Here is a 24,164-nt window from a genome sequence, read left to right as displayed (position 1 = left end):
TACCTTTCGCTTGATCTGGTCTGTTTGTTATTGTGTCTAAGTCCCGCTCAAGGGGAAGTCTTGTTGTGAAATCTGAATATCTGTATACTCTGGCTCAAATAAATATGGCATTTCATTTTAAAGACCTCATCCACATTGTCAAAATCATCTAAATATTCAGCCATGACATTGAATATCTTTTAGATAACACTAAGCTACGCTTTCTGTACTCCAACACAACAAACTCTGCCTGGCTGGCACTCGCATTTCCACCTTAGATGTATTCCACTATTCCACCGCTATCTTCCGGCAACACGTCACTTCGCCAGATTTCAGAACAAGACTTCTCCTCGAGCGAGACTCTTTCCATAATGTCAGACACATATAATAACAATCAGAGCCCGTCATGGCAGAAACAAGCAATTTTAGTTGAGGTAAATGACGGTGCCAGCTTTCCCCAATAGCACCATATTGCAGCCCGTGAGCAGCTGCCGTTCACAGCGCTTTCCCTCAACACTGGACCAATTTCAGAAATCATTGTCCTTATTAGTCACATAGACACAAAAACATAGTTAAATAGGGTCCAGGTTGAAAAATACCAAAGTTACCCTTTAAAGAGACTAACTTTATGATGGGTGTTCATCTGCCTTAAGGCCCGGTTATTAAGTAAATCTGGATTCATGACTGCAAATTCCAACATGAAGAAACTTTTGGCATTGTTTCTCTTAAAAATTTAGTGACCACGGAAGAAGATTTCCTAGAAATACACACAAACACACACATACTCGTAATGATTAGGCTGTTATGGCTACAGAAATAGATAGATAAAGGCAATTTCATAGTGGTTGGCTACATCAGCAATGACTACTTTGGGCCTTCTGCTTTTGGACATGAACTGTAATAGGACTGACCAATTTGTGTCAGTGAGTATACAAAATCAAATAAACAAATATTTCAATATTTGGTTATTTGACTTAATGAACATGTGACCAAATCACTGAGTAAAGTACAGAGCGCTTTGAAATGTAGAAAATAGCAACAGAAAACAATAACTTTGGTCACAGTATAGCCTGTCATCTCTGTCTTTAGTCATTCTTCTACTAGTCCAGAGATATTTGGTTAAGACAGACAGACAGACAGACATTTTAATAGTTAGCACAGAAATATTAGATGCAAAGACTTAATCATACCACAGTGTTTTCCTGGTCATCCCCACTTCCTGAGCAACACTGGATTACCAACTAGGTGATGTGGGCAACTGGCCGGGGGCCCCAAAATACATGACATCTTATGAACTTATGACCACAAACTTAGTGTTGTTCTTTATAAAGCTTTTGCCCAATCACTACAAATGATTGCTGTCTGACTGCGGAGCTTATCTCAACTATGGGACATGATGACTCAACCTTTATGGTAGGAATATGTGTTTCAGAAGCACATGATGCTTTTTGTATGTGCAACACTGCCCTCTGTCTCCACTGTATGGTATCACACTCAAAACAAAGTACTGTCATACAAGTTCATTTTTATAAGATTACCTATCATGGCAGTGGCCGAACTGAAACTGAAAGGTACAGTATACACCTTGAATATAAAAAAATCGGAGAGGTAAATATATAAAAATACTTTATTAGACATCTACCTTTTACAAACAAGATTATCATTGAACTGGTTTCAATCAATGACAGCAGCACCAAAACCACCAAGAAACATTAACAATAACAAACAACAGAAGACAACAGAAGGACATATGGTGGGAAAAGCTTATGAGAGTTAGAGCTGGCCTGTACTTCTGAGTCTTTTTTTAATGTGCGGAGGAGAGTTGGTCCAGGTTGTCGTTGCTGCGGCTGGAGAGGTGGGCCTCCACAATTTCCCCAAACAAATTCCTTTTCAGGAGGCTGTAGGCCATGGGCAGAAGTTGTCTGATAACCTTGTGGAAATACTGGGGAGAGTTAGGAAATAAATAATTAATAATTAATGCATTTCTTTCAACAACAATCTTAGTGGTTACAACAGTCAGGCCTTTGCATGGCCTAAAGCAGTGGTTCATAAAATAGGTGTGGCAGAAATGTGCTTTTCTGTCTGTTATATCCATAGACCGTATATAAGAAGTGGACGAATTCATCATGACATCACCCATTGGTTTGTTGACTACAGTTTTGAAGCCTCAAGTTCGGCATTTTAACAAGATGTCAATCACAAGCTAGCCACACCCTAAAGCATCCCCTGCTTTATGGTCTATTTGACTCTAAATGGGACCATAATTTACTCAATGAACATCATGCTGTATTGAAGAAGACTTGAAACTAGCGATTGAGAGCATGAACTCATGAGCCGGAGGTTGCTGCATGGTTATATCACATTAAATCCCACCTTGCCACACTACGATTTATCCTGTGACCCACTGGAGGGGTGCCGACCCCTAACAACGCTATTAGGCAACACTTTGTGATGAGTGTTTTAACTTTACTCTTGCAAACCCAGGTGTACCTAAAACAATGTCACAAGACCCTGAGGAAGCACTGTGCAGAGTTGAAAATGCTAAAAAAAACAATCTGAGAAGAGACTCAGTCACCAAAACAAGCATTTGCAAATACAGGAAAGTAACCATATCTCAGTTGCCTGAATGTTTGGTTTTATACAGTATATTTAAGAGAATGGCCAGGAAGCAGAAAGACAGTGGGTGTCATAAAGTCAAATCTCTGGGTTTTTATGCAACACTTTATGAGACTCACATGGGATCCGTAACAGAAGAGGTCCAATCCTAGCTCATATCCCATGCCGTAGTCACACTCATCGTTGGCAAACTGAACAAACGTGACCATCTCCTGGAGAGGTCCGAAGGCTTTGACGCGCTCTTCATCACTCCGGGCTTCAGCAATTGCCTTGAGGATCTTCTTGAGATCAGCTGGATATAGAGGGGGAAGAAAAATATCAAGTCATCACTCACATCACACACATTTACATGTCAATGTTTATACTATACATATATACACACAGTATATAAACTCACCATCTGTTTCTGGTAGTTCTCTGTATCCTACATCATTCTTGTCTACAGGTACAACGATGCCGGCACCGTGGAATGTCTTGGTGACCACCTATGGTGTGACGAGAGGTTAAGAGATTATCTGCTACTGTCATCTTGGGAACTTAGGTCAAACATATTTTTTTGTTTTGAATATATGACCACAACCATTTTAAAATGATTTACCCACATTTCTTTGAAATTATAGTGATGCGGTGGGATTAGCAATGTGTCTGAAACAGTAATAAGTTTATCTACTGTGACTGTACCAAGGATGTTCCTTGAAACATAGTCTATCAATATAGACTATTCCAAATGCTAGGGGTATAACTTGTAGGTGTCCCTGACTTAAATCATGTGGTAAACAAACTGTACATAGTATTGAATTGATACACTGCAGAGGTTTAAATTTACAGTTCTAGAGACGAAGCAACATATGAGGTAGAAATTAGGAGTGTTAAGAGTGAGTGTTAAGATTTCAAACCTGGTTGATTTGGCGACACCCTGTTTACTGGTGGTTTAATACTACAGGTCCCAAAAAACTTGGGGGCAGCAATATTTCAAACTAATCCTCTGTCAAAAAATGCCGAAAACGACCGTTGTCTTGTTTTGTAGACACATTTTGATGAGCGATAGCGGTGAGTGTCAAGCTCACTGACACACACGTTGCATTTCCTGCAACTACTTCATGATAAAAGTCAACGCCAGTTCAATGCTTGTAATGTGAAGCTGCAGCAGTAGGAAATGTTCGGTTTGCATTAGCAGGACCAGACACTCAGTTTGTGATACTGCAAACATACTGTATAAATATTGCAATACTTTCATCGGTGGGTGATCGGCTCAGTCACCATTGTGTTACCTCATTCAGTGATAGATAATGACTTCACCGATATTATTTATTATCATTACTTTAAAACAATAGACTGTAGGTAAAACCACAGTTTGCTCCATTGTGTTCTGTAAGTTACCTTCTTGTCCCTCAGCTTCATGCCTTTGGTCTTCTGCTCTAGAGACAAGCCCAGAGTCTCTGCCCGGTCTCTCAGCTGGGCCTCCAAGCTTTCAAAAGCATCTCCCCCAGCTTTCTTGCTTCCCCTCTCTTTCCTCCGCTTCAACAGATACAGGCTAATGGAGGAGGGAACAAAGGGAAAGGGAAAACTCTTATTCAATAACATGAAGTCAAATGCAGATATAATAAGGCAGATTGTCATAATGAGTAGGGTGCGCCAATCACCTTTCATGATCACTGATCTGAGCAAGTGTTAAAGTGTTAAACAGAGTTTTGTGTGGCTACCATATATTCATGTGTAACTCAATATTTTAACATAATTAAATGTTAGTATGAACCTGATTTCTGGAATGATTACTCATTGCTTACTCACAACACATTACTCAGAAATGAAAAGTGCAGTGTCAGTGTGCTCAATTTGTTGTGATTTGATGATGTACTACAAAATTTGAACATAACTGCCAATGACAGATAGATAAAAAGCCCTTTACTTTTCTAATGACTCATCCAGATCATACTTTATGGCAGGCCTATTCAATTGGCGGCCCACAAGCCACATCCGGCCAAGAAGCAACTTCCAAGTTTCCCAGCATACATAAAATCTGATATATGACAAAATATGTAAACTTAATAGTGTATGGAAGTAGCTAACGAGTGAGCCATCTCGCTTTCTTTTCATCTCTGTTGAGAGTTGCAAATGCGCAGTACCGATCGGGACGGGATGAACGATCTGTTCCGCGGCGACACCACCGATCATAGCTTTCACAAATCAACATTTTGTCATGTGACGCAGCGCCGACCATGCTTACTAGCTTTTCATCAATGTTTCTGTATGGTGAATATGTGGTGGTTAGTACTCACAGGACAGCAGCAAACACGTTGTCCCCCATCTGTGTGATCTTGCAGCCTTTCTTGGCTTCATTTTCGCCAACAAACGAAGGGAGAGAGTCTGGAGTGTCTCTAGTGGATTTGGGGAACAATCAAATTCAGTAAATCAGAACTAATCCTTTCCATATCATCAATCTGAGTTCAGATTCAATAGGACAGATCCAACACCGTCAGATGGCAACAAGTTGTGTATTCTACCTGTAGTAGCCGATGTGATGCTGACTGTCTTCACTCCCCAGAAGGATGGTCTGAAACTCTGGCGGGTCGTATAAATACCTCCAGTGAAGGTGGAAGTTAGGCTGAGGGTTCTTGGAGTTTTTGTGGGCTCCTGCCAGGATGTCAAAGGGACCAACCAGCTGCAAACCCAGTGTGTCTTTCAGTGCACCTATAATTAAATAATACATTGATACAGAAATCAGTCAAATGCTTGAGTACACTTGCTCCAAATTAGGCTTTTACAGATGTTTTTCATACTGCTATTGATACATCTTGTATATATACACAGTTTTCTATTCTACATTTTTATGGATAAACAGAATACAATATACAAAACCTAAAAAAGATCAAAGACATTTTCAAGGAACCACTTTCCCAGTAGCTTCCATTTACCTTGGTACGGTCTTACAAAACACAAGGCATCCAGTTAAATATTTGAACAGGAAATCAGTCATATGGGACAAAGACAGAGAACATCCAGCAACTGGCTCAAAATGTTCTCTGTGAATTGAAGGTTTAAGCTAAAAGCATTCGGGAGTGTGCTATGTCTTCACCTTTGTCCTCTATGGGTGATTTCCCATGCACGTGCTCTTTTTAATGCTATGTGTGCAAATGTATGCTTATGTTGAAAATGCTTAGGAGGGTTTTCATATTGCTGAACGATGGACGGAACAACTTCAAAAGAAAATTAACAAATTGCTATAATGATCATTATCTGGTTTCTGCATGTCAAATGTTGAGAGTTTTTATGTCCCATCCTTCACGTTTGGACTGTCTCACAGTTGATCACACAAAATCGGACTCTTTACAGACTAAATGATTATTGACTATTAGCAGCTGTCCTACTTTTATGGAATTTTAAAAGGTAATGCTGTTTATACTACCATGGACTGGCACCAGAAGAACACACCAGACCATGAAACTGCTTCTCAATGCAAAACGGACAAACATGTCTAGTCTACAGGCAGAAAAATTGATTAACTGTCAGACACACCTCCTGTCCTATCAGTACTCATGTAACAAGATACAGCGTTGGTGTAAAATACATACCACGGGGGCTGTCAGGACAAAGCTCCTTGCAGAAGTCCCAGAAGTGATACAGATCTTCTGGCATTTGAAGCTTGTACAGCTGCACCATCTCATCTCGGTGCTCTGAATCCACCTCTGGCACGGCTTTGGATTCATCAGTACGGACTTTCTTCAACTCCCCATTGCCTGTACCCGACTCCTGAAGACAATTATTGTAGGAAAAACAGCTATGTTATACACTAAATTGCCAGTTTATTTGGTACACACGAGCTACAAAGAATGTATTTTAATACAACAATAAATTCAATTGTTTTGGGTTATAGGTCTTTCCAATGGTCTTTCCTCCAACCCATTTATATCAATGAGAGTAGACTTAATATTAAACACATTTTACTATGATGACAGCAGGAAATTCGTCAAAAGAATTAAACATGAATATGATTTCATTGGAATCATAGGAGATTCAGATACCAGGATGTTATTTTAACATATTTTAATGTGGTGTTCTTTTTACTATGACAGTTTTCCTAAATTTAGGTTAAAAAAATTGCAATATATTGAATCGTAACCCCTGTATCGTGATGGGTATCGCCAGATTCTTGCCAATACACAGCCCTAGTGTATGTATGCATCTATGTGCAGGTACATGCAAGTACACAATATATGTAAATGCCATCATCTTCAATAACAACAACAGCTCCTGCAGTGGTGAGAACACTACCTTTAGAGGGTTCGCACCAGTATACATATACAAATCTCTTTTATTTTGATGGTGAGTCTTGTTGTCAAGGAATGTAAATGAATTAAAATCTAAATTAAATAAATACATATTAAAAAAAATGAACCACCTTTTAGTATAGCACAATCAAACTCAACAGCATCACAAAAACAGCCTCCATAATGACCATCAAGGTGAATACAACCCTAAAACCTGATCACTGATCATTATAACCCTCATAAAAGGTAGGATTTACTGCAGGGTGGTTTTATTGAAGTGAGGCAGAGGATTATACTATAAAAAGGGACCTACTCTTTAGGAGAACCCTCAATGTGAGGGTGGAAATCTCTGCTAACCAATGTTAGCACTGAGGACACTAATTGATGGCCTTTGTGGGATCAAACCATGAATGAAATGGACACACACACACGTTTCTCTCCAGCAGACTGGCCTACAAACGTGCAATACTCTGTTATAATGCACCACTCAGCGGTGCTGAAACGGTGTGTTGTAAACGTGTGTGTAGGCCTAATGTGAACGTTACTAAACATCTCGGTAATAACGGTACGAGGCTGCAGAGCTGCTGCCATGTTGTCGTCTGACCGCTGCTGCTGCTGCTGCTGCTGCTGCTCAGACCGGCAGCGTGTTGTTGAACACTTCAGCCCTCAGCGGTAAACACAAGTTGCTTTGACGCCGTTACAAACACAAACGCAGCGCAGCGCCTTTGCCTGGTCAAAAACACATTTTAAACATGACATTTATTCAGCACAACAGAGGAGGTGAACACATTGTGATATTACCTGAGTGGATTTGGGTTTTCTTTTTGCGCGCCCTGTCATTTTCCTTCCTCTTGTCTCTCTGTCGGCGTCTTCTTCTGCGGGTCGGAACCGGCAGCAAACTGCACACACTTAAAGCGCACCACCGCCACCCAGAGGCTGAGGCTGCTCACTGCAGAGAGTCCAGATAACCCAGTGGAACAAACGTGTCACTGACCTTTACATGGTGTGTTTTCACCAAAATTTGGGGCACTGAAATGTATTACACATTTTAAAGCCCTTACGCATCATTGCTCTTTGTATGCTCGGGTAGGGTTCATGATTCAAGATTCAAGATTCAAGCCCTTTATTGTCATTGTGTAGTACAACGAAATTAGATCCCATAGGTGCTAATGAAAAGATAATACGATAGAAAAAGAGACAATATAAATATAAAAAATATAAAAGATAATATAATATAAAATATAAAAATACAATATGTATATTGATGAGATGACAGTTTTGTCAGATTATTGCACAAAGTGTCTGTCAGATAATTATATAATATAATAGATAAAAGATAAACATTTTGGGATGAACGTGTTTCTTATTTTTTCATACAGAAGAATATGAAAAAATATTTGATGATTATGATAAATAACAGATTTTTTTTAATTGATTTATGATTAATGAGTGTATTTTCTGTGCTCTTTGTATGCTCGGGTAGGGTTCATGATTCAAGATTCAAGATTCAAGCCCTTTATTGTCATTGTGTAGTACAACGAAATTAGATCCCATAGGTGCCAATGAAAAGATAATACAATAGAAAAAGAGATAATATAAATATAAAAAATATAAAAGATAATATAATATAAAATATAAAAATACAATATGTATATTGATGAGATGACAGTTTTGTCAGATTATTGCACAAAGTGTCTGTCAGATAATTATATAATATAATAGATAAAAGATAAACATTTTGGGATGAACGTGTTTCTTATTTTTTCATACAGAAGAATATGAAAAAATATTTGATGATTATGATAAATAACAGATTTTTTTTAATTGATTTATGATTAATGAGTGTATTTTCTGTGCTCTTTGTATGCTCGGGTAGGGTTCATGATTCAAGATTCAAGATTCAAGCCCTTTATTGTCATTGTGTAGTACAACGAAATTAGATCCCATAGGTGCCAATGAAAAGATAATACAATAGAAAAAGAGACAATATAAATATAAAAAATATAAAAGATAATATAATATAAAATATAAAAATACAATATGTATATTGATGAGATGACAGTTTTGCCAGATTACAGTTTTGTCAGATTATTGCACAAAGTGTCTGTCAGATAATTATATAATATAATAGATAAAAGATAAACATTTTGGGATGAACGTGTTTCTTATTTTTTCATACAGAAGAATATGAAAAAATATTTGATAATTATGATAAATAACAGATTTTTTTTAATTGATTTATGATTAATGAGTGTATTTTCTGTGCTCTTTGTATGCTCGGGTAGGGTTCATGATTCAAGATTCAAGATTCAAGCCCTTTATTGTCATTGTGTAGTACAACGAAATTAGATCCCATAGGTGCTAATGAAAAGATAATACAATAGAAAAAGAGACAATATAAATATAAAAAATATAAAAGATAATATAATATAAAATATAAAAATACAATATGTATATTGATGAGATGACAGTTTTGCCAGATTACAGTTTTGTCAGATTATTGCACAAAGTGTCTGTCAGATAATTATATAATATAATAGATAAAAGATAAACATTTTGGGATGAACGTGTTTCTTATTTTTTCATACAGAAGAATATGAAAAAATATTTGATGATTATGATAAATAACAGATTTTTTTTAATTGATTTATGATTAATGAGTGTATTTTCTATTTCCTAGTGAGATCCTTAATCCAACTCATTTTTGAGAAACCTTGGTACAATATAAAAATGTAACATTACAAAATCCTGCAACCAAAGCTTACAGTGGGTTTGATTTTGAACTCTTTTTTCTCTTTGTCCCCTTTTGAAAAGAACTCCATGGTAACCAGATTGGCGAGCAATTTTGGAAGAAGAGTGAGGTCAGGGTTGTGATGAACTCAAAACTACTCAGAGACAGTAGTATTCAGATGAAAATGTTTTTATAAGACATACTCTTTCTTGTTCAGGCCAAGGCTTTGTGATAGCAGAGAGATCACTAGCGGTTATTAACATCGACCTTTAGGGTGAATAAATATCCCCATTCCGTTATAAAGATCATTATCGTATGTCCCTGAGTCTAATTTATTTGATTCTCACCTCAGTAAATCTCTTTGCTTCTTACTCTTCCAGCTCACTCTGCGTTTCTTGGCGAGAGAGAATAGAACTCTTTTCTTTTCCTAAAAAGACAAGCAGATAAAGGGTATCAGGGGTAAAACAAGACGTACACAATGCTTGACCTACAGCTACTTTGACATTTTCCATTTTATAATACTTCATGTAGACGGTCAGGTCAGTTGCGAGGATTGCCCTTTTGATCATGTGTAGTAGAGCCCTGTGGTCTTCTGCAGAGAGACCGCTGAGAATCTGCCTCCCCTGGGATTGGACGAGAGAGAGACGGCGACTGAGGAAAGAGAGTGAAGTGAAGACTTTGACTCAGTGACCACCAGATAAACGCATGTCGTCAGGAAAACAAGTTGTCTGTCAAGTTTGTGTCTACACTAACTCAGAAAAAAAAAATGAAGGCCACTTAATAGGAGATTTGGCAACATCTTCTTGGAAAATATCTGGCGACATTACAGCTTTTGAAGTATGTAGTATGCCATTTTTGAAGAGTCCCATTTTTAATTTTGTCTAGCAAGCCGGATAAACTCCAAATATTATAATTATATACAAACAATTCATCTCTATGACGAATATAAAATAATAAATCAGTTTATCATCCAATTAATTGCATTCCATCTTAGCGTATTTATATATAATTTCTGTTCAAATCTTTGCTTTGACAATAGGTGTGCATGTGTGTCATGGAAGATGGACAGATAGGCAGAGCCATATCTGTGCATGAATACCTGTAAATCAAACACCACAGTGTACTGTCAACTTATTGTCATTCCAAACAACAACCCACTAAAACATCCAATATGCAGAACGCTGACACATCAAACAGGATGAAGTGCAACCAAGTTTCACAGCACTATAATGCACAGTCACAATTTAATCATGTAAAGAGAGAGAGAGAGAGAGAGAGAGAGAGAGAGTAACAGAAATCACTTAAATAGAGATTTAGGCTGGTGTATGATCCCCTTCGAAAGCAGTTAGGAGGTTTTGAGGAGGTCTAAAAATTAATCCTCTTTCGTGTAATTAAGAGTGCTCTGTACCAGAGAAACCCAGCAGTCCTCGAATGACTCATCCTCAAACTTTTGAACTTAGCTGAACTTAAAAAACTGATGATGCTCAGGAGAAATTAATTTTGCAACTGTCTAGATATAACACCTCCACATCGTCGATTGTCACCAAAAAGCATACAGTTTTCAAGGCCTGTGTCACATTAGGGGATGCATACATTTTGGGTATTTAAATGAGACTTGAGAAATACCTACATTCGTGCCATTTTTAAATATTTTGCAAACATGCCATTTTGGCGCACTCAAAAAAGTTACATTATTATCTTATTATTATCTTACATATTAGAGTTTTGGTAGTGATGGCTATTGCACATGCATATGAGCAAAAACACACATAGACACAGGCATGCACTAACCTGGACTTGGTCTGTGGCCATGAGCATCGCAAACATGCTTTGAGCAGACTCATTGCATCATGGCTCCAGCTGTGATAAGGCCTGTTGTTCCTGTAACCATGTCTCACAGTCAGCACCCACTGGCAGAGACTCTGGATGAAAGAGACATGCACAAGAGGTGGTAAATGACTGAAGAGGGATCAGTTAGAGTGATTTGAATTTATTAAACTGTTTTTAATTCAACAGTGAAACTCTCGAGGTAAACTATATCTTGTCATATGTCACTCACACGTAACTCTAAAAGAGAAAAGATTGAATACTCCCCAATAATTGCTTATCAAATCAAATTATTCTAGTCAACGCGTTGCTTTAAGTTAGTTAGTTAAGTCTGTTGTATCAGTATTTCTGGTTCATTTCACTGTTATAATGTGTGTCTTAAAAACAAGACACATTTTTAAGTTAAAAACTGGTAGGTAGAATTATAGAGAAATTGCTTTGCTTTAATTGGACTTTTGCAACGTACTGTGTAATGTGTATTGTAATCTGCAACAGTCAAAAATGATCTAAAAATAAACTTAAGGCCTTCCCTACATTTTTTTTAAATGCACCAAAACATGCACACAAAATATGACCAGTGTTATCAGACTGAAGAAATAGTGTCAATAGGCTACTGTAGATTGTATTACAAGAATGGCGGTAATGTAAAGCTTCTAAAAAGAGATTCTGTTTGATTTTAAAGGGAAGTCTTGTAGATAGTCACTTAAAGGCAACATGATAATGGACATGCAAGAAAGAGTCAGAGTAGTGTTTGTTTGTTGGGGGGATGCCAAACAGTGCAGTAAAGGACTATCAAACAGCCTGATAGTGAAGAACATATCCCATTTCACTGACAGACAGCCTCTAACACTGGTAACAGTGTCTGGAGGGAACCACAAAGCAATCAGGAAATTGATGTGTGAGCATTTAAACCATTACTCTATGGTGTGACTCAAGTCTTTCTTTTTTTAGAACCCTACATTTTAGTCTGAATATCACCAGTGTTTACACATCACTCTGTGTCTAACTGCTCCCTCTGCTGGCCTCTTTCTCCCTCATCATCTGCAGTGGGTGGATCCACCGAGTGACAGCTGCGCCGTGATTGGCCGCTCCAGGAGGAGGCTGCCATGACACAGTGGATGCTGCACGGCATCAGTTCCACAGCATCAGCAGGCAGCGGATCCTCCATCCTCCTCGCTATCCCTCTCTCTTTCTCTTTTTTCTCCTCCTTTGCCTCTCCCTCCTCTCACCACCACCCTTGCTCTCTCTTTTCTCCCCCTTCTCCTCCTCTTCCTCGGACAGACACGCAGGCCTGCTCGGGCACTCTGCAGCAGAGGACGCATACACTGCCAGCAGGAATAGCAGCAGCAGCAGCAGCAGCAGGCGGACTGGTAGGTGTGCTGAGGCCTGTCTCCCTCCTGCAGCACAGGCAAGACAACGCGTTCTCCTCTGATCTTCGTCAAGGACTATCTATTTGAGAAGTGTGTGTGTGTGTGAGAGAGAGCAGGGATCTGGAAAGTAGGCAGAGACGACTACCACACCCTGGGAGCATTTACTGCCACTGCCAGAGCTACACTGGGTGAATGTTGCAGTAGATGTTCTCATACTCACATCCTCTTCTTGTTTCTGTGTGCATACAGAGGCATTTATATTTTCTGCTGGAGCTGTTTGTAGTTTTTCCTCCACTCTACAGCTCTGGGATCTGCTTCAGCGTTGACGAGGCCTTGTGCGTCTGCACACGTGTGTCTTTGCTAATGAGTGTGTTGAATGTCTAACAAAGGTCACACCATTTTGGCATGCTGTGTGCATGTATTGTCAGCCCGCCTAATGACAGCCCTCCTCTTTTTCCTTCCAACTTCATCACCAGCCTCTCCGTCCACTTCTCCCTGCCTCACATCTTCTACCTCACCGCTCCCCTCTCTTCTGTCCTCCTGTATCTTCTTTTCCTCTTCCTTAAAACCCCATCTTTTCTCCTCCCTCTCCATTCTCATCTCCATCTCCTCTTCACGCCTCTTCTCCTTCCGGTTGGCTGGTTTCCCAGGATGCCTTGTTCCAGGCCGCTCCGCTAGGCCCAAGCAGCATGGGCGCAGCCTGGGTGGGGAGAGAGAGCACGGATCGGACCCTTCCCCTCAGGACGGGCGCGCCGGCGGGTCACCCTCCCTCGGCTTCAGATGGGCGAGGACGCTGAGAGCTCCAAAATCAACCACACCTTCCTGCGAGACTACGTCACTGAAGGTAGAGCAGACGGTGTGTCATCGCTGGCTCTGTGGTGTCAGATAACATGCTGGCATGATTGAATGGATTCATTTCAGCGTCATGGGTGCATTATCCCTGCACTGCTAGGGAATGGATGTTGACATTAATCACTCCATGACTTACTGAACGCTCATTGAGAGACACTTCATTGTTGGGCCTGTTTTAAATTTTAGATTTGATTTTGGCATTGTAAATTTGATTTTATGGTCTGGAGTTGAAGGAGCTGTTATTCTGGTTTAATTGATTAGGATACTTTGTATTGATAAAGTATTTTTTCCTTCATTCCCACCCTGTCATAACTCACTGCCCCATATTTTCTCTGTGCCTGCTTAATTTCCTTTCTATTCTATCATCTCCTTATCTCCCATCTAACCATTATCCTGATTAATCACCTCATATTTTCCCATCATCCTCCAGCTGATGTCATCTCTACAGTGGAGTTTAACCAGACAGGGGACCTGCTGGCCACGGGGGATAAAGGTGGCCGTGTGGTCATCTTCCAGAGAGAGACTGAGGTCAGTTTAACATGTAAAACTTCACCCCATTCTATACCCAGAATATCCACAAACCGCATGAATTATACTACCTACGCACTAACTACAGCATTTTGGCATTACTTTGTCCCAAAGGGTTGTTCTTTCTATCACATCTTTACACATAAATGTTCTTTCAAAGCTGTGTTTTTTACCTTATTTGCCCTGGACAGCCTAAAGGGGAGACAGAGGAGGTGTGGGAGACAGGGGACTCTGGGGAGTATAATGTCTACAGCACGTTCCAGAGCCACGAACCGGACTTTGACTACCTGAAGAGTCTGGAGATTGAAGAGAAAATCAACAAGATCAGATGGCTGCCACAGCAGAATGCAGCACATTTCCTCCTCTCTACAAATGGTGAGAAACCAGTGACAACAGGAGATAAACCAGATCTCTAATTCCCAGTTAGGATGAAGCTCAACTAGTAGACAGTTTGTACTGTCAACTGTGAATATGCATGAATGTTCATGTCATGTCAACTGCCCTGAAATGCTGAAATGCTCATCTGGCTTGCCTTAGAAATTGGCCACATGAACAAGAAATCCTTATCAGGTCTCTTCTGCGCCGACTATAGCATTTATTGTCAGCTTTTTCTCAACTTAATCAACTTCCTGTGATGTGCAAATCTTTCTCCCTGTCACAGATAAGACCATTAAATTGTGGAAGGTGAGTGAGAGAGACAAGAGACCAGAGGGATACAACCTGAAAGATGAGGAGGGACGGATCAAGGACATCTCTACCATCACCTCTCTGCAGGTACACACACACACATGCAAGCCTGCTAATGCTCGCGTTTATTTCGGCCAGTCAAATGCTGCACGTATCAGGTTGATGCTCTAGTGGCCTCATATGACCCCTGACTCTCATGACCTCTAATTCTCATGTTGTTGTCTTTCCATCGCCCTATTCCTCTCGCAAACATCCCCTCTATCTCTGTATCTAAGGTGCCGGTGCTGAAACCCACAGATCTGATGGTAGAGGTTCGTCCCAGACGAGTGTTCTCCAACGGACACACCTACCATGTTAACTCCATCTCAGTCAACAGCGACGGGGAGACTTACCTGTCTGCTGATGACCTCCGCATCAATATGTGGCACCTGGGCATCACGGACCGCAGCTTCAGTATCCTTCTTAACAGTGATCTGTTATCTTTTAATTCCACTGCGCTCCTAAACATCATTCTCTGCCTTCTATTACTCTGCAGCTCGCTATAGAGCTGGTTTTTGTGTGTGTGTAACGTAACCTTTTACTGGAGGAGGTGACTCAGATTTCAAGGTATGAAATTCCCAGAACTTCACTGAATGAAAGTACAAAGTGGGGGTTATCTTTTTCACTGTTATGAAAGTATTAGTGTGTCACAAGAATGTATTAAAAGGTCCCATATTGTAAAAAGTAAGATTTGCATGTCTTTTATATTATAAAGCAGGTTTAAGTGCTTTATAAATACTGTGAAAGTATCAAAGCGCTCAATATGCAGAGAAATACACACAGCCCGTATTCAGAAATTGTGCGTTTGAAACAAGCCGTTAGGATTTCTGTCCATTTGTGATGTCACAAATATACAATATTTAGTCCATTACACGATTTTAAATGTAAACATTCTAAATGTGTTCCAGTTTATTTCCTAGTTTCAGTGTATGATAATGACATCAGCTGACAGGAAGTAAATATGGACCCAAACTGTTGCCAGGCAACACAATTCTGTTGCAATTCCGTTGAAATGCGCTAAAACGGAGCGTTTCAGACAGAGGGTAAATACAGGTATATTCAAGCAGACAGAATGAGGAAAATAAAGTTTTTTTTTCAACATTACAGCATGTAAACATGTTCTAGTAGAAACACAAAAAAAAGTACGAACCTGAAAATGAGCACGATATGGGACCTTTAAAAGAACGTGTGTCATTATGTCAATGTTATCAGTTAGAGGTATTCCAAAGGAAATAAGGGCACATTTCTGGATTATTCATTCTGATGTATCAGAGAGAAGTAGACAGAAAAGACTACAATATGCATTTGAGAGCTACAGTACATTCACAATATAGGCTAATTTTGCAGAGTATTGTAAAGGAAGAGGCCATTAAAATCAAGGGAAAAGCTCACTGGTCCCAATTTAATGTTTAGTCATGACTCTCTATAGCTTTCATTATCTACTACTAAGCTAGCTAACTGTATTAGTCTCTTACCTTGGAGCAAACTAAGATTTGTTTGTTGATCTTCGATGGATTCCGCCGTCATTGAGGTCTTCCACACAATTTAATCCATATCCAACATCTCTCCTTTGACGTTTTTAGCTTCGGAAAAGTGAACAAATAAGGACACTCCTCTCTAAACGTCGAGGCTGTCTGCTTTCGGACTTGCCGGTGTCACGGTTAATCAAGAGACCGTGTTAACTGGTGACCTTCCGCCTAATGCGTCTGTGGTTGTCATAGTTACTACAGCTGTTGGAAGCAGCAGGGGGATAATACGTATAGCTGTCCTCGTGAATGCCTCTTTGTTTAGTTTTTCATTACAATGTCAAAACATACCGGAGTCTTGTTTGAGGAAACGTGTCCACTCGCGTTTTGTAACGTTGCTGAACGGTTGAAAGGTCGCCAGTTAACATGGTAGCTTGATAAACCGAAACACCGGTTCCATACACACACCGCTGAAAGCCTGACACGACCTCCTGCGCCTAGTTACGGTTGCTAACGTATGATTGGACAGTGGCCGTTCTAGGGGCGGGGCTTAGCGAAGGTAATGAGAAAATTATAATAGGATGATTTTTAAAGGTCCCATATTATGCTAATTTTCAGGTTCTTACTTGTATTTTGTGTTTCTACTAGAACTTTTTTACATGCTGTAATGTTAAAAAAAAAACTTTATTTTCCTCATACTGTCTGTCTGAATATACCTGTATTTACCCTCTGTCTGAAACGCTCCGTTTTAATGCATTTCAACAGAATTGCGTTGTTAGGCAACAGCTTGGGTCCATGTTTACTTCCTGTCAGCTGATGTTATTTACGTACACTGCAAAAGGAAACAACTGGGACACATTTAGAATGTTAATGTTTAAAACCGTGTAATGGTCTAAATATTGTATATTTGTGACATCATAAATGGATAGAAATCTAAAAACGTCTTGTTTTAAACACAAATTTTCTGAATACTGGCTGTGTGTTTCTCCGTATATTGAGCGTTTTGATAGTTTACCAGTATTTACATAGCACTTAAACCTGCTTTATAATATAAAAGACATGAAAATCTCACTTTTTACAATATGGGACCTTTAAGTAAAAATCAATATCTGCAAAAGGGATAAGGGACAAATTAAGAAAAGTGGAAAACATTGAGCCTTTTCTTAAAGATGAATACTGTCATAATAAATCAATAATATTTTTGGGTTCGGTTGACATCTATTTAAATTTCCAAACCTAAAATGAATGCTTATTAAATTGCTTAAAGGATAACACATTTTGATTGGAGCAAAATAACATTTTTTGTCAGTGAATCTAGGTATAAAGTGTACTGTTACAACAACGGCACACTAAATGCTATGAGTATGTGACACACATGAATTAATAGTGTTGATATGCACCACATGCAAGTGTGCCAAAATTTATATGCATGCTTTGATGCTCACACACACACACAATTCCACCTCTTGAAATATACATACAGTCTATATACTATACTTTACATCCCTGCTCATTTGAATCCATCCTTGATCTATATTTAATGTAAACAGCCCATGACTGTGTTTGGATGTATGTTTCGATTAGAGTGCTGTGTATTCAGCGCAGGCTGTAGCATGTTGGACGGCGGGGGAGTGTTTGGTGATTTCCCATTCAAATGGAAGCTGACCTAGAAAATTGTAGAGGCATCTATGGAAGAAGAGTTTAAATAATTCACTCAGCAGTACACTTTCTACTGAACCACACAGGACTACCACAAATAGAACAGAGAGAGGAGCAGAGAGTGCATGCATACCGGGGGTGGGTTGGATGGGGAGCATTTTTGGGTTGTGATTATGTATTGAGGTGAGAGCGTGGAGAACATGCTGGTCCTGAAAAATGAAGCATTCGTCTAAAACTGAAAAGCAACTGAAAAGAATGTTGGGTGAATGTGTTGGTATCTGCTCTCCTGCAAAAACATTATAACAGATATCGTAGTCATCATACTTTTTGCACCTCCCAAGGATGTGGTGCCATTTCTGTGGTGTTTAATCCCTAACAGGCCTTTTTCTCAGATATCGTTGACATCAAACCGGCCAACATGGAGGATCTGACGGAGGTGATAACAGCAGCAGAGTTCCACCCTCACCACTGCCACTTGTTTGTGTACAGCAGCAGTAAGGGCACCCTGCGCCTCTGTGACATGAGAGCCTCCGCACTCTGCGACAGACACACCAAATGTGAGCATGTTGTGGACATTAGACAGATTATTGATGACATTTTGCAACATAGCATTGAACATAAGGCATGGTGGTCTTTGTCTATTGTGAATAATCAATCACTCTGTCGTTGGTCAGTGTTTGAGGAACCTGAGGATCCAGGGAGCCGGTCCTTCTTCTCAGAGATCATTTCCTCTGTGTCGGACGTCAAGTTCAGCCACAGTGGACGTTACCTGCTGACCAGAGACTACCTCACCGCCAAGGTGTGGGACCTGAACATGGACAAAGGCCCCGTGGAGACGTACCAGGTGAGGTAGCACACCTGTTCCCTGATCTGTGTTGTTGATGAATATGGCATCAGTAGCCAGAATCGGATGCAGTCCGTTGTAGATGTTGCACTTTGAATATGGTCGATCCCAACGCTTACTCGTCATATACTGATGATTTGTCAGACCCCTCGGTGTCACTATTTTTGGTCGCAGTAAACACGAACAAAGTAAACAAAAACACTTGCTTAGGTTCAGGGAATAAAACACTATAGTTAGGTTTAGGAAAAAACATGGTTGGGCTTAAAACTACTATGTTTGTACAATGAAAATGACAGTGAACGTTGTGAACAGGAGACATGAACAAACAGCTGATTGTAACGTGACGCACGGGACACGAACGGCGGTCTCCTGGATGAAAGCCTTGTGTTTGTTGGATCTATCCACCTCCCACTCACTCGGTGTGTGTCTTTTCGCTCTTAAAGCTACGACACCACACTCCCGGCGCACTGTCCCTTAGCGTTTAATATCGACGAGGATGAGTTTACATTGTAAGAAATGGAAAGCTCGGTGCGTCTAATACCAATGCTAAAGGGTGCCTTCAGCGTTTGTATCTAACGACAACAGCTGTGACAAAGCATTGGTATTTGACGCTATGTGAATGAGAACAGGCTGTCGACCCAATGGACCACCATGTATAATTCTGAATCCACCCCAGAAACTAAGGTTGACTGTGTGCTTGATCCCCCAGGTCCATGAATACCTGAGGAGTAAGCTGTGCTCCCTCTATGAAAACGACTGCATCTTTGACAAGTTTGAGTGCGTTTGGAACAGCTCAGACAGGTAAGTGGCAGAGATAAAGAGGAGGAAAGGATAGACAAAGTACAGTATATTTAAGTCCACTTGAAAGCAAAGGAGGAGGGAGTGTGTCAGTGTGTTTCTTGCCTGCAGTGATCCCCTAAATGCTCTGCCTCTGCCATTATCCTACATTTAAATCAATTCCAGAGACAAGCTTTGCAGACATCTAATCAATTCCTTAGCCTTCAATCTTTCTTTCCTTCCTTTCCGCTCCCTCGCCCTTACGTGAACCGTGCTTTTCTTCTCTTCACCATCCTCACTGCATTCACTTTGACATTATGTCAATCTCTCCTCTCCTCTCCTCAGCGTAATCATGACAGGGGCGTACAACAGCTTCTTCCGGATGTTTGACAGGGAGACGGGGCGAGGCGTGACCCTGGAGGCTTGGCGAGAAAGCAGCAAGCCTCGGGCCGTGCTGAGGACCCGGCGCGTGTACAGCGGCGGTAAGCGTCGCCGTGGAGACGTGGGCGTCGACAGCCTGGACTTTACCAAGAAAATCCTGCACATGGCTTGGCACCCGTCTGAGAACATCATTGCCATAGCGGCCACCAACAACCTGTACATCTTCCAGGATCGTGTCAACCCTGAGACACAGTTGCAGTGACAAGAGATGGGAATGTGGACAGACACAAAGACACCAACAGAGACCCAAATGTCTTAGAGACAGCATGGGGAGTGGGCAGCCATTATGAGAAGTCAAAATCAAGCTGTTTCACAACATACTGAGATTGGATTAATGATAAAATCACAAGACTGTTAATGTATTTGAACCGCTACAGAAGGTGTATAATCGTTTTTGTTCAACACTGAGATGAACTGACGTCTCCAGCACCCATCAGGACATTTTTTTGGTCCCACTACTCCCACTTTTTGAAGATGTTTGAGGTGCGGGGACACCTCTCCATCTGCAATGACTCAGCGCTGTTAACCACACAATGTTGCACTCCTGCTCACTGATGTGCTCTGGTACCTTTTGACACAAAATGGAAGATAGGCGTTGGGTTGCAACAGACAGGGAATGATGCTACAAAACATAAAGGTCCTGAGATGACTTTGCCAGACAGTGCATCTAAATCTAAGCATTTTTTTCACTATTGTGGAACAGTAGGAGTGGTGTTATTGTACAGCTCTTCACAACGACATCCTGAACCTTTTTTTCTTTCTCTTATCGGGTGACAACAGAAGTTGAACCTCTACTTCAGAGCAGTGCTCTTGGAGATTTCACATAGAAATGCCCCATAATCTTATTCACTTTGCAATAATAGCACTATCAGAAAACACAGTGCAGCAGTATTCCTGCTTTAAATTATGAGCTCTTCTTCTACAGGTATACACTCTTTTTACTGTTAGCTGTAAATATTCTGTGTTGTTGTTTTTTTAAAGGCGGTACCAACTTTGGTTCCAGAGAGCTAAAAGATAAAAGATGCTTTTCTTGTCGAGTACACTGCAGATGTACGGAAAGATTGCGGAATCGCACTATTTCAGTTAAAGACTTGACATAGAGGGGCTTTTTCTTGTAGCAGTACATAGATGGTATTGCTGGCTGTAGCGAGGGAGGGGTGAGTTGCGCACAAACCAACACTTACAGTTTTGCTGTGTATATTATCGGGTTTCGATTAATGTTCCTCGTCTGAAGTCTATATACCTACGTGGTAAATTATTGAAAAATGAGAACAACAGTGTGTTAATTGGTGATTAAATCTAATATATACAGACGTTTAATTTATGTTAAGTGTTATGCTAATTTAAAATGAGCGAAGTGTTCATTCTATAATGCATAAGCACATTTTGAATCTTACAATCAAGAAAAAGATAGACTCTAAGCACATTGTTCATAAAGGAGGCCCCAGATTCAGAGTGAGTTTGTGTCCAGTGTATTTGAAGGTCAAAGGTTATCATCAGTGCAATAGCTCATTGTGTACATTGCTAAAATGTCTTTCACATTCATACAATAATGTTATTTATCATCTCACAGGTTTGTAATGTCATTATACCGTATACCTCACAGTGACACGTGCTACTCTGGAGTTTACAGCAGTAAGGTGACGTCTGTATCGGACTGAATTCTGTGACTTGGTCAAGATTTGATTGTTTACAGTGAAGTGCTTTGTTTTCAAGTGACCTTGGCCCCTGAAGGGATAACTGTACGTGGTCTGGATGTGTACTGAATCAGTGCAGAGGTGGAGGTTGCAGTTTTTCAAAATCTGTACAAGTACTCAGTCTGATGGATCAACAACAGCTTCACTGTGTAAACCCCAAGAAAAGAAGAAAATTGTTAATAATCATAAAATCTCCTCACTGCTTTGGTTTCACTGTTCACAGATATTTATGTTACAGCCTCTGGGCTAGCGATATGTTTTGGTCTTCACCGTCCGCCATTGTTGTTTAATGCAGACACGATCTTGCACTGATCGATGTAACAAACACAACATCCCACAAGAAAATGGTTTACATGGCCACCCGAAGCATTATACAAGTTCCAGGGCTCAGTCCTCCAATGGTGAGCTGTAGTTTAGAGCAGGTCAGTTGTAATCACATCATAACCGCCACCACATGCAGACAGTGAGAGGATTTGTGTTCAGGAGCACAGAAGCAGCAGCATGTTGCCATTACTCAATGCTACTAGTGTGTATATCTATCATACTTTAAAAAAAGACAAATCTATCAATACAAAAAAAAAAACATAACTCAAATGAGGTGAATGAAAGGAATGTGCATTAATAAAATAATATGAAATCTGACAAAACAAAATGTGTTTTCCTTTTGTCTGTGGGTCTATATTTAATGGGACACCATTTCTCATCACTGAAAGCTATGAATCTGAATAAAAGCATCCAAAGCGGGGATTTGTTTGAAAGACAAGCACTTTAATCATCAGTCATTGCACGCTCCCATAAACTCCATCACTGAATAAAGAAGGCACTCAAATTCACAGTATACAGGCTCAACATCGATTGTCATTCACAGTTTAATACTGTTCACATATATTTATGCACTGAAAGTGTTATATGCTGATCCTCTAATCAGTTTATCTCAAAGACAAACAGCCCCATTTTCAGCTTTGAGACTGCTTTTTTCAGATAATCAGATTTTAATAATTGCTTTTTAAATTATTCATTTTGCTTAAAGGTACAGTGTGTAGGATTTGGCGACATCTAGTGGTGTGGTTGCAGATTGCAACCAACTGAGTACCCCTTCGCGCACCCCTCCCTTTCCAAGACTGTGGTAACACCGTTCATCTCACTCAGAGGCCATCCATACCATAAGAACACTACTTCAAGAGCAACGGAAGTCAGATGGCAGCTGGCGGTTCCACGGTTTTGCACTTGGTGGCTCACGTTACAAGCGTTTTAGAGAACTAAAGCCAGTGTTTGGTTTGTCCGTTCTGGGCTACTGTAGAAACATGGCAGACTCCGTGAAGAGGACCCGCTTCCCATGTAGATATGGAGGGCTCATTCTAAGCTAACAAAAACACAACGTTAGTTTCAGGTGATTATACACTAATGAAAAACATAGTTATGAAGATTATATTCCATTCTGCTAATAGATCCCCCGAAACACACTGTTCCTTTAAGAAGTAGAGTAGAGAATTTTCTCAACCCATAAAGAAACACGCAATGCTTCAGTTTATCTACACATTGACAAAAACATAGTTAAAAACTGTGACATTTATTTTGTCTTATGGATCCGCAGCTCAGATCTGATAAACATATGAAGAGAATTTCAAAAACAGTTAAGACCAACCTTAATTGTTTTAAATTAATCAGGCATTACACAACCACTCAGACAGCCCAGTTATTTATGCACTCTATGAGTTTCTCTCATTTTTCATATTGTATGACAGTGTGGGCTCAAGTATCACCATCTACAATCAAACATCTTACATACTTATACAATCAGGCACTGCAACTGTAAAATACCACATCGTAGAACTACATTTGAACAATCAGCTTTTTCCATAAAGGGCTGTCAACTCTGGAACACATTACACCAACTGAAATCAAATTAATTCCAGATATATTAAGTCCTTTACAACAAAGATCCATTTTAAGCAAATTGTACTGTAAATTACCAAAGTGTATTGGTGTATGTGTATTAGTGTGTTGTGGTAGGCTATGTGTATTCTGTGATGTGATTTTATTGTATTTCCATATTTGTAGTGTATTGTAGTTTTATCATATAGAAAGCTGGATATTTGAATTACACTATACATGTAAAAGCCCAACTAGGGACAAGAGTTGAAAATTAGCAATAGCTATAAACCAGTTTCATGCCCTGTATTGGAACTATGTTAAATTGCATTGTCCCTACCAAATAAAAATAAAAGCAAATCTTTATAAATGTGACTAATTTATCACCACATCAGGGCAATGTACAGTACTGTAAAGGCACTCTGTACTGTGAAGCAAAACAAATCATTTCAAATATTCACACTACTAGCACTCTATTTCTACGGAATGAACACTGTTCAATGTTTAGTTG

The 24,164-nt window shown here is 39.9% G+C and overlaps 2 protein-coding genes across 5 annotated transcripts; one reads left to right on the top strand and one right to left on the bottom strand.

The window, feature by feature from the left end:
- Window positions 1-1,758: 1,758 nt before the first annotated feature.
- On the bottom strand, window positions 1,759-14,470 carry LOC119485464 (histone PARylation factor 1). Of its 2 annotated transcripts, none has more exons than XM_037765099.1 (12): window positions 14,345-14,470; window positions 11,386-11,516; window positions 10,117-10,245; window positions 9,942-10,021; window positions 7,665-7,812; window positions 6,168-6,345; window positions 5,100-5,286; window positions 4,875-4,973; window positions 3,976-4,129; window positions 2,993-3,080; window positions 2,715-2,887; window positions 1,759-1,921 (listed from the first exon to the last, which is right to left on the bottom strand). In XM_037765099.1, the coding sequence occupies exons 5-12, from the start codon at window positions 7,701-7,703 to the stop codon at window positions 1,784-1,786; spliced, it is 1,056 nt and encodes a 351-aa protein (XP_037621027.1). In that variant the 5' UTR covers window positions 7,704-7,812; window positions 9,942-10,021; window positions 10,117-10,245; window positions 11,386-11,516; window positions 14,345-14,470; the 3' UTR covers window positions 1,759-1,783. The 2 variants fall into 2 exon arrangements, with proteins under 2 accessions (XP_037621027.1, XP_037621028.1); XM_037765100.1 differs by having other exon boundaries at window positions 10,117-10,217.
- ppp2r2ca (protein phosphatase 2, regulatory subunit B, gamma a) lies at window positions 12,415-22,428 on the top strand. Of its 3 annotated transcripts, none has more exons than XM_037765098.1 (10): window positions 12,415-12,791; window positions 13,442-13,635; window positions 14,074-14,171; window positions 14,363-14,546; window positions 14,833-14,945; window positions 15,134-15,311; window positions 18,415-18,579; window positions 18,697-18,866; window positions 19,576-19,667; window positions 19,989-22,428. In XM_037765098.1, exons 2-10 carry the CDS (start codon window positions 13,572-13,574, stop codon window positions 20,284-20,286), a joined length of 1,362 nt encoding a protein of 453 aa, XP_037621026.1. In that variant the 5' UTR covers window positions 12,415-12,791; window positions 13,442-13,571; the 3' UTR covers window positions 20,287-22,428. The 3 variants fall into 3 exon arrangements, with proteins under 3 accessions (XP_037621026.1, XP_037621024.1, XP_037621025.1); XM_037765096.1 differs by having other exon boundaries at window positions 13,268-13,635; XM_037765097.1 differs by having other exon boundaries at window positions 12,415-12,795; window positions 13,268-13,635.
- The last annotated feature ends 1,736 nt before the right edge of the window (window positions 22,429-24,164 follow it).

This window comes from Sebastes umbrosus, chromosome 3, assembly GCF_015220745.1.
Source record: "Sebastes umbrosus isolate fSebUmb1 chromosome 3, fSebUmb1.pri, whole genome shotgun sequence".
Classification (NCBI taxonomy): domain Eukaryota; kingdom Metazoa; phylum Chordata; class Actinopteri; order Perciformes; family Sebastidae; genus Sebastes; species Sebastes umbrosus.
This window is presented reverse-complemented; position numbering and strand designations above follow the sequence as displayed.

Coding starts and splice junctions, on each gene's coding strand:
- LOC119485464 (XM_037765099.1), bottom strand. CDS start 7,703: ATGACAGGGCGCGCAAAAAGAAAACCCAAATCCACTCAG. Junction 4,130..4,874: donor AACGTGTTTGCTGCTGTCCT/GTGAGTACTAAC, acceptor CTCCTCCATTAG/CCTGTATCTGTTGAAGCGGA. Junction 2,888..2,992: donor AGAACTACCAGAAACAGATG/GTGAGTTTATAT, acceptor CTCTATATCCAG/CTGATCTCAAGAAGATCCTC.
- ppp2r2ca (XM_037765098.1), top strand. CDS start 13,572: ATGGGCGAGGACGCTGAGAGCTCCAAAATCAACCACACCTTCCTGCGA. Junction 15,312..18,414: donor CATCACGGACCGCAGCTTCA/GTATCCTTCTTA, acceptor CCTTTTTCTCAG/ATATCGTTGACATCAAACCG. Junction 18,580..18,696: donor CTGCGACAGACACACCAAAT/GTGAGCATGTTG, acceptor GTCGTTGGTCAG/TGTTTGAGGAACCTGAGGAT.